The sequence below is a fragment of the Procambarus clarkii genome, chromosome 19 (assembly GCF_040958095.1).
Source record: "Procambarus clarkii isolate CNS0578487 chromosome 19, FALCON_Pclarkii_2.0, whole genome shotgun sequence".
NCBI lineage: Eukaryota > Metazoa > Arthropoda > Malacostraca > Decapoda > Cambaridae > Procambarus > Procambarus clarkii.
Window position 1 is genome coordinate 8211159 of NC_091168.1, and position 10975 is coordinate 8222133.

Here is a 10975-nt window from a genome sequence, read left to right on the forward strand (position 1 = left end):
TATATATATATATATATATATATATATATATATATATATATATAGTAATAATTAACATAGGCCCTGAGCAGCTGCATCCCTGCGCCGCTGCATTGTTTAGAAACACAAGAGTACGGGAGAAATCTCACGATACTCCCTCCAAGTACTAGGAGCTGGGACTGAGAACCCGTTGCAGGACAGACCCTCCAGAAACGGGCACGGAGCGCGGTGTAACCGTGATAAGAGGAATATCCGGCTCGCGTTCTCTTCCTTACCGCAGCAGGGTGGGGGGGGGGGGCGGAGGGTCTCCGGCTTGTTGTGGCTGGGAAAAAAGGAACGTAAGAAACCGGCATAGGGCGCCAAGCGGGGCAGAGCACAAGGGGGGGAATATGCAGATGTAGGCAAGAACCCAAACCGAATGATAAATGAGCTTAAATTAAATAGAATAATATTATGTAATAAGAAATATTGATAGCAAATAGGAACATAGGAAGCAAATAGGAAGAGTAAATTAGCCAAAAAGCCCGAGAGGCCAAAGACTGTTATGCTAAATAAACATAAACAATAACAGTAGCAGTAATCCAGTAGAAAACGATAATAACAAATAAAGCAGAGGGAGGGTAGAAGTAAGCAACCCATTCTCGCACTTTTGTATAGTCAATATTGACTTATTAAATAAGTGCATATGTGACATACTAATTTATTGTGAACATTTTAGTTTACCTTGAAAAGCATCTTAGAAAACACTGACCTTACCTAACCTTCTCAGTATGTTACGATAAGCATCTTATTGCTTCGTAATTACAATTATTACTTAACCTATTATAGGTATAGGTTAAGTAATAATTGTAATTACGAAGCAATAAGATGCTTATCTTAACATACTAAAAAGATTAGGTAAGGTCGGTGTTTTCTATGAAGCTTTTAAAGGTAAACTAAAATATTCACAATAAATTAGTATGTCACATATGCACTTATTTAATAAGTCAATATTGACTGTAAGAAAGTGCGAGAATGGGTTAAAGTAAGGCAACTACAACCCGCACCGAATAATAAAGAACTTAAATTAGTAATAGTATGATACAATATTAACAACATTCATGACATTAGGTGAGGGCCGGAAGCCAAAAGGGAATTGACATGAGATTAATAACACCAAAAAAAGTGACTATAACTAACTTCAATAGCAAATAGTAACAAGTAGAGATTAACTCAGCCAAATCTGCCAATGAAACCAAAGACCATAAGTAAAGTAGACTTAAAACAATAATATAGTAGCAGAAAACCCAGAATAAACTCAATAATTACAAATAATAGCAGAGGGGGGGGGGGAAGTGAGGCACCCATAAACCCTAACTGAATAGAAAAGAACTTAAATAAATATATAACATAATGTAATAAATAATATATTGCCACCAATCAACATGTAAAGCAGCTAGGAGTCGTCAGAAATTCGTCCTGAAGTCGTCCTGACGCCAACTGGAGACCATCTTGTAATCATCCTGGATCAGGAAGGCGCCAACAAGAAGGCATCGTGCAGGCATCAAGAAGTCGTCTTGTAGTCAACACTAAGTCACCCTGCAGGCGATCGCAAACATTCACTACTACAGGAAGACCTGGACAAACTGGAAGAAAGGTCTAGAAAAAGGCTGCTAAAGTTCAACTAAGGAAAGTGTAAGGTAAAGAAATTAGGCGAAGGGAGCTGGAGGCTGAACACAAGGTACCACCTGGGAGGTGAAATCCTGCAAGAGTCAAATAGAGAAAGACCTGGGGGTTGATATCACACCAAACCTGTCCCCATAGGCCCACATCAAAAAGAACCAACAGTGGCATATGCTAGACTGGCCAACATAAGCCAGCCAGCGTAGCACTCGTTACCATAAACAATGTAACGAGCAGACTGTAATAACTTCGGTCCAACAACGTAACGTCAGTATTCCGAGTTTAGCGACTGAAAGTACTACCAAATGAGTAAATAATAGGTAAGCAATAAACCAGTAGACAAGAATAAAAAGTGAAAACGGGTGAACAATTATTGCCACTGTAGTATCAAAGCCAAAAAGGAATTTGCGGCCAATAGCGCAACGGAGCTGACCCGTAAAAGAATTAATACTGAACTAAAAAATACTAAGGGCCAAAGCACGTCACACGAGACAGAGAGGAGTGGAGAATGAGCTCGACCCCAAAAACAGGAAGAGCCAGAGAAAAGTATCACCTGGGTGAAATAAACAGCACGTAAACCAAAACTGCCAAGAGCTTTAATCAAGCAATACCGTAACGGTAAGGAGGTGAAAGTGGGAGAAAAAATGTTGAATACAACATATAACAAAGCCGCACAAGAGGCGCTGTGCCACCGGATTGACACCTGAATATCTGAATAACCCAAGGTCAAAGCGCCACCAAGGCAGGCTAAAGAGACCTGAAACTCTAGAATAATAGAAGAAAGAGCGAGACTTCCTCCAAGCAGTAGGGCTGGGACTGAAAGGCCAGATGCGGACGGGCCCCCCAGGGGCAGGAACTAAAAGTGGCAGGGAGCAATACTGATCGAATCAGTAATACAATGTGCTAGAAAAGCAGTAACAAAACCAGCAGTGGACCGCAGAAACATATGAAGGTAGCCAATAATACATGAAGTGTGAAAAGCAGGCCTGCAAATTCACAAGGCTAGACAAGTGCCGACTTAGTTGCTGGTAAGGCTACTGCCGAATAAAGATGAAGCACATAAGAATTAACGCTGCTCTGTAGCCATAAATATGAGTTAGAATTAAATATATAAATATAGTAAATAACATCAACGGCGACGCACATCAACGGCAGCAGAAGTAGTATGTCTAACTGTAAGCAATTACGCTAAAAATAAAACTGGAATAAACTGTCAATTAATAATAGCCGAAATTAATATATGAAATTGTGTAATAAACCAATACTACAAAATTGCAAAGTTAATACAGCACAAAGCTTAGGCTGGGAAGGCCAATGCCGCATGATAATTGCGCTCATAATGAAGAAACTGGACGTTAACCGTAATATATGAGATGTATTAATAATACCATATAAAAATTAGCATCACCGGGACTGTCATTAATTGATAAATCCAAGACGTGAAACATTAAATTTGTTAAATAATAAATATAAAACATAACCGAACAGGTGCAAGCGGGAAATGACAAGAGTAAGGTCAAGCACAACATAGAAATCACTGTATAAATAGATAAATAAGATAACGTCCCACACTGGTAGGAGGAAGTAGGCAGGGGAACCTTAACCTTAACATTAAACCGACATCAACGTAGCATGTATAACACAAACACCAGTGGTCAAAAGGGGCAAAATAAGGGATTAACATAAACAACCGTTGCCAAATGTAAACTGAAAAATCCTGCCCCGGAATATCAGCAGCTGGAACACCGCAGCTGGACATCGGCAACTGGCGCATCAACATCTGCTGAAGGAAAATAAATAGCAGCAACTGGCCACCAGGGAAAACTTCAGTGGTAAGTAGAAGTCCAACTGCAAGACAATTAGGGACCATTAGAACCTGGGAGCTAGCATTAAGGGAACGCCGGGAACGAACTGAAGCTAATGCTGAAGCTTTCCCCTGCCAAAAAAGGCTAGAATATCAGCAGCTGGAATAACAACGCTGAAACAGCAGTAGCTGTAACATCGACGCTTGGGACAGCGACAGCTAGAACATCGGCAGCTGCTGAAGATACAAAATTAGCAGCAACGAGCCTAGGGGGAAACTGCAGTAGTAAGGAAAGTGCAACTGCAAAACAATTAATGCTTAAAATAAGGCTGGAATATAACTCGTTAGAGAAAAACAGGATTAATACATGAAGCTGAAAATAAAATGCCATCAAATACAATAAACTGAAAAGGAGTAATAATAATAGGCACAACGTCAGCTGGAATGCTTCAGCTGGAACCCCACCTGCTGGAACTTTGGGGACTGGAACGTCAGCAGCTGGAACGGGAGCAGGAACGTCCATGGCAAGAACCTCGATAGCTGGAACGCAGTAACATGGACATTAACAGTTGGGACCGCATCAACTGGAACATTAGGAACAACTTCAGCCGGAGTATGGCAGCTGGTCCTACAACCGCTGGAATGTCAGCAGCTGGACCATGTTCCACCTGAACAGCAGCAAGCTAGAACAGCAACAGCTGCACCTGCAGCAGCACGAACACCGACTGCCAGGAACGTCAGAAATCGAAACACCAACAGCTGCAGCAACTGGACACCAAACCTGAAGCAACAACGTAGTAAGAGAGCGGCAGAACCGCTAGAACACAGCAGCAGGAACATCTGAATAATATCGTCGGCTTAACTTATCACAGGAAGAACGTCGGCTGGACATCAACCCCTGAACGAAGGCAGCTAGGATGGCAGCGGCTGTAACAACCACGGCAATGTACGCACCAGCTGGAGAGTGACAGCTGGCAAAGCCAGAAGGAGGATCCGGGCTACACCGGGGGAACGTCTGGAGAACCCAACGGCCTAAGGCCACGGTTTCTTCTGGGCTACACCGGGCAGACGAGGCGTCTGGGTAATTAGCAACTGAGGAGGTCGCCATTCTTCCGGGCTACACCGGGCAGACAAGGCACCTGGGTAACTTGCAACCGAGGAGGTCGCCGTTCTTCCGGGCTACACCAGACAGACAAGGCGTCTAGGGGACTAGCAACCTAGGAGGTCGCAGTTCTTCCGGGCTACACCGGGCAGACAAATGCCTGGAACACCACTTCCAAGGAGGCCGCAGAACTACTGGGCTACACCGGGCAGACGAAGCTTCTGGATAAACCAGCAGCCGAGAAGCCGCGTCTTCATTCGAGCTACACCGGGCAGGCTAGGGTCTGTGGAGACATAACCCGACATGTCGCGACAGGAGTCCTAACCAGGCAGGGTGGGGCCACGACACCGCCGCTCCTCTACAGAGAGGGCGGGGGCCCCTGAGGGCCCGTGGGCGCCCGTGGCGCCAAACCACCCAGCCCAAAGGAGCTCAGGGGGGTGCGGCCCACTCTCGGGGACCCCAAGTCACGCACCTGCCGCGACCCACGCTCGGGGACCCCAAGTCACACACCTGCCGCAGCCCACACCCGGGGACCTCAAGTCACACACCTGCCGCGGCCCTCAGTGCAGAGGACCTTATAGGCGCCTGCCGCCTAACCCTGAAGCTGGGGCCCATCCCAGACCCCCTGCCCAACTACCGAGCGGGCCCGACGAGTACTCGAAGGGACGAAGGGAGGAGGGAGGGGGGGGGGGTCGACCAAGCGCTCTGGGGGAAGGCCATCGCCTAACAACGTACCAGGGCCCAGAGGGGAGACGCCAAGGGCGAGGGACACGTGGCCACCTGGCCCCCAAGGCCGGCTGACCCACGGCGAAAACCAACCTGGACGCCGAGGCAGCCCCTAGGGGCAAGGAAGCCTCAGGGCCTGCCCACAGGGAGTGCCACCACCAGGCATGGGCGGCTCCAGCTCGTGGGCATGAAGAAGGCCCGACGTGCGGGCACGCCAGGGCGCGGCATGAAGGCGGGCCAAGCCCCACCCCAAGGAAGGCCGTGCCGATAATCAACGTGGTTTACCGCCCAAGAGAGGGCAAGAAAGACAGGAAGGAAGCGACCGGGCACAGCACGCACCACAAAGGGCGGCGACCCTGGCACACACCGGACTCAGGCCGCACCAGGCACGCCACCCGCAGGCACGCCGGACATGCCTGAGCACGCCCGGGCCCCTATGGGCACCTCCAAAGCAGGAAGGCCCACAGAGAGCCGGCCGTGTTGGGGCCACCCCCCACACATAGCGGTACCCTGACCACAGGCGTAAGGGGGGGGGGGGTAGAAATAGCCTAAGCTACTCTATCCCTTTGAGAAGTAGAACTTCTTGTCTCAATAAACATGCTTGAACTTGAACACAGGCAAAGGGGGGCCCTCAGGCCCAGCCGGGGCCCATGGGGCCTGGGCCCCATCGGACGACAGATAGGGCAACAAGCCGCCGAGAGCGCAGACATGTGGGCGCCCCACCAACTGGGCAGCAGGGCACCCGTTGCCCCCACGTTGTCTGGGGCCAGGGCCCCAGACATCCAAGGGCAAGCGCTCCAGGGAGCGCCATGCCACGTGGGCGACGCCAACCAGGGTTTGGGTGGGCTTGGGCCCCTAGGGGACAGAGGACCACTGAAACCTGGCCACGTGGAATCACCGCCAAGGGCGACGCCGGGCCGCTCGCAGAGAGCCTGACCGGGCACGCACGTCTGAGCGAGGCACAAACCAGGGCCCCAAGGGACAGCGCCTAGGGGTAAGCAAGCTACTGATTGCCTGGCCTCGAGGGGCTACGCCACCAGACGAGGCGATGCCGGCCCACGGGTGTAAGGGAACCGGCCGCCCTCCAGGGCGCGGGCAAACCAGGGCCCCTAGGGACAGCCTAGGGGCAAGCAAGCCACTGAGTGCTTGGCCACGTGGGGCGACACCACGGGCGGGGTGACACCAGCTCGTGGGCCTAAGGGAGCTGGGAGCCCTCCAGGGCATGCCAGGGCCTCTAGGGTCAATGCCTAGGGGCAGAGGACCACTGAAAGCCCGGCCACGTGGGGCGTCACCACCAGGGGCGATGCCACCAGCGGGGTGACGCCAGCCCGCGGGCGTACAGGAGCCGGGGGCCCAAGGGGGCCCTTCAGGGCACGCTAGGGCCCCTAGGGGCAGAGAACCACTGAAAGCCCGGCCATGTGGGGCGTCACCACCTGGGGTGGCACCATCCAGCGGGCGGAACAAGCCCCACACGGGCACGCCACGGTACTCATGCCCGGGCGCGGCATTGAGAAGAGGGACCGCGCCGGACAACCTGCACGACTAGCTCCCTAGCGAGAGGCAAAAAGACCTTGAAGGAAGCTTGCTAGGGTGGTGCACATGGACCGCTAGGGATATGGCGCTGGGCACATGCCAATCACTGGGGACATCCCTAACTGAACAGGGGCCCCACACACAACAGGGGCCCCACACACAGAGCGTGGAGGGAAAACAAGAACACCACTGTACCTTAGGACATGTTGAGTTGGGCAGGCCACCCCTGGTGGGGCACAACTGAGCCATTGGGATGTTACGGACCCAAGTCCAGCATCGGAGCACGGAGCAGTGACAACGCCATCTGTGAGTCCGCTCCCGAAACCCCCTCCAAATGGATGACGCCATCTAGTGAGGACGGGATATACCGGCCACAGGTGCTGGATTCCTGTCTTAATCAGCTCATAACATAGCCGCTGCTGACCTCTGGTGAGGTGGCGCTTAGACAGCAACGCCATCTATGGAATGAAGAGGTGGACGTTTGTGTCTAAGCCTGTAAGTGAGGTTCCCTAGAGCGTTCCAGTATTAATGACGTGTCTAATTGCAGAGTCGACCTGGGACTGCTGTGTTGGACGATGGATCAGTCTACCCGAGGCAGCCAAGGTCTCTTCACCAGTCTGCTTTGAAGAAGCTGTGAGTCACCCCCGGACGAACTCTGTTGAGAGTATTATCCTGCCTGTGGAGTGGCAGTGTTGGGAATCGCCTTATCCGGGGCTGGCTGGAGGAAGAGACTAGCCACTGTGGTGCTTAGTGAGGAGAGTGATCAGCGGGATCACACGAGGCTCCTGCCTAGGGCTCGCAACCCTAGTATCGGTCGTGGAGTGGCCTACACAGCGGAGCTGATCGGTACCTGCCAGCTACAGGCTGGATTGTGGTTGAAGGCCTCCACGACGAAGCTCCCAGTGGGACTGTGATTTGGCTGGCCTGTGGCCAGGGTAAATTCATCATAGAATCATAGTGGATTCATCGTGGGCCACGGAAGAAGGAACCAGGGCTACCCAGAGTGAGCACCGTCGAGCATTCCAGTGTCTTCGGAGGAAGACGAACCTGTACATAATAGTGTAGTTATAATCCCTGCGTGTGACTGGTATTTATTTATGGTGGTGGAGAAATATATATATATATAAATTGGAACATTTGTATCCCTCCCCCTTTAATTTAACTTGCGTTACGGAACACACCCCTTGAAAGCCTCTACTAACTTGGGGCCGGATTCCCAAACTCTACTACCATCAGAGAAGAACCCGGTTGCGTCCCAGTAGGGCCGTAACATAATTGGCATCCCCAGCGGGATCCGACCCCTTGTCAAGTATGTTTGACAGGGGTGGTGATGTAGCACAATCCCCTGTAAATAATTCACCCTGTTTATAATTATTTGGACGTAGTACGTCCTGTGCGGTGCTCGGTGTGATTTAGTGCATTATTGTAGTGCGGTGCTCGGTGTGATTTAGTGCAATATTGTAGTGCGGTGCCCGGTGTGATTACGTGCAATATTGGCAAGTGCGGTGCTAGGTGCGATAAAGTGCAACATTGGCGTAGTACAGTGCTTGGTGTGTAAAGTGCTCAAGTGAAGCGACGTGTTAAGCGTTCGTGCACCACTTAAGTGACAATGGCGGAAAAAGTGACCCTCGACGATCTGGACGATGTTCAGGCCTTTCTGAACAAGGAGGACAGTCTTGCCAGATTGAAATATCTGGGAAAGCAAGAACTTGTGTTAGTGAGTGCCTTTCTGGAGATTAAAATACGTGAAAGTGATTCCCGTGTTGAGATCTTGTCCAAGGTTCACAAACATTTGAAGGCCGGGGAGAAACAGGAAAGCGAGGCACAGAGTATAAAAGAAAGTGAGGTGGTAGCTTCCACTGAAAAGGAAGATAAAGGTAGTGACATTGAAAGTGATGAGAGTGAACTGAATATAAGTTTACTCACTGTGAAAATGCGTGAATTAGAGATCCACCTTGAAATAGAATGGAAAAAGCTAGAACTCGCTAGAGAGAGAGAGAGAAGATAAATAGTTTTTTTTTTTTTGAGATATATACAAGAGTTGTTACATTCTTGTACAGCCACTAGTACGCGTAGCGTTTCGGGCAAGTCCCTGGAATACGATCCCCGCCGCGAAGAATCGTTTTTTCATCCAAGTACACATTTTACTGTTGCGTTAAACAGAGGCTACAGTTAAGGAATTGCGCCCAGTAAATCCTCCCCGGCCAGAATACGAACCCATGACATAGCGCTCGCGGAACGCCAGGCGAGTGTCTTACCACTACACCACGGAGACTGCAAAGTTAGAACTGGAAAGAGAGAGACAAAAAAAAGAAATGGAAATGAAGCGTTTAGAATTAAAAGAAAGGAAAGAAGAGCGAGAAAGAGAAGAGAAATGAGAGAGAGGAGAGAGAGAAGAGCGAGAAAGAAAAGAAAGAAAAGAAAGAGAACGAGAAGAGCGAGAAAGAGAAGAAAGGGAAAAAGAAAGGCAAGAACGACGAGACAGAGAGGAAAAGGAAAGACAACACGAGTTAGAAGTATTGCGATTAGGCAGTCAGAGGAAAACAACAGAAACGAGTGGTTTCGATCCTGTAAGGAACATCAAAATTGTCCCTAAATTCAACGAAAGGGAAGTGTCGAAGTTCTTCGCAGCCTTCGAGAAAGTTGCAGCCTCTTTGGAATGGCCAAAGGAGAATTGGGCCATCATGATACAGTCTGTCTTGACTGGGAAGGCCCAAATCGCCTTCTCCACATTGTCCATTGATGACTCCTGTGATTATGAAAAGGTGAAGAAGGTCGTGCTCATGGCTTACCAATTGGTACCTGAGGCTTACAGGCAGAAGTTCAGGAACCTGAAAAAGACCTCGGAGCACACGTTCACCGAGTTTGCGACCATCAAGGAACGGCTTTTCCAGGAGTGGTGTGCCTCTCGGAAGGTGAAGACGAAAGAAGAACTCGAATAGCTCGTTTTGTTGGAGGATTTTAAGGAATGTCTGTCTGGAGATCTGAAGACATAAATAGAAGAGCAACAGGTAGAGACCTTAAGTGCAGCAGCCACTATGGCTGAAGAATACATCCTAACGCATAGGTCTTCCGCTAGGTATGTCCCTAGGAATTACCCACGTCTGTTTGGCAAACCTCGTCAAGAAGAAGAGAGACCCGTCCCACAAAGTGCTATGAAGACGCCCCCAAGTAGCCCTCGAAGGACTAGTCCTAGCAGTCTGAAACACCGTAGTCCGAGGAGGAATGTAGTGTGTTGGACGTGTGGACAGAAGGGACACATTGCTGCTATGTGCCGAAGCAGAACAGGTAGCGGTCCCCGTAGGGAGGTGATGCTGATGGGCTGTGGGACACCACCAGTAGGAACCCAGTCTCTGATGACTAGTCAGGAAGGACCAGGATTGTTTGCCCCTCACACTTCAGGCGGGTATGTAACGAGTGATCATACTGGTAGATCAGTTGTAGTGCTCGGAGATAGTGGAGCAGCCCAGTCCCTGATCGTGAGAAACTCGTTACCCGAGGGAGTGAGAGTAGCCGGGAGACAAAAGGTTGTCCTGGTTGGGTTTCCTATGATGCGGTACGTTGCCCCCTTAGTGCCGGTACATCTAGACTCGCCTTACTTCAGCGGCACATGTGCGTTGGCAGTAGTTAATAGCTTGCCTATAGCTGGGATTGACGTAATACTAGCCAATGACTTGGTGACAGGTTGGAGCAACAATCATCCCAAGATTGTGGACGAGTCAGCCGAAACAGCAAGAAGGTCTCAGGTAACAGCAGGCATTGGTAATATCCAGGTACAGGCAGACATACAACTACTTAACCTGTTTAATCCTTCCTCTACCCAACAGACCGACAGCAATCTAACAGATTCTGCCAATTCTTCTCCCGACAAGAAACATGAGGTTATGGTGACAGGAGCGACTGAGCAAGAGGAGAGGCCTCATGTACAAGTACCCACTGATACCCAAGAGTCTGGAGTGAAGGCACACGAGTACTTGCGGTATGGCAAGGTACAACGTTCATTGAACCGGCCAGAGATTCCCCAGACGTCAGAGGTATGTGAGGTAGGTGCGCAGGCTCTAGTGCACTCTTTGATCCAAGCCAGGCTAATGGAGATCGCCAGCTATGGACGTAATAGGCTCATGAAGCTTATTCCTAAATGTTTCTTGGCGGTATTTTGTATAACTCTT

At 49.9% G+C, this 10975-nt stretch overlaps 1 protein-coding gene across 1 annotated transcript in view; it reads right to left on the reverse strand.

The window, feature by feature from the left end:
- LOC138366289 (golgin subfamily A member 6-like protein 2) overlaps positions 1-3968 on the reverse strand; it is a 31213-nt gene extending 27245 nt beyond the window's left edge. The window contains exon 1 of the mRNA XM_069327316.1: positions 3911-3968. Within this exon, the coding sequence (XP_069183417.1) occupies positions 3911-3968 (58 nt within the window). The remainder of the gene's footprint in view (positions 1-3910) is intronic.
- Positions 3969-10975: the final 7007 nt, after the last annotated feature.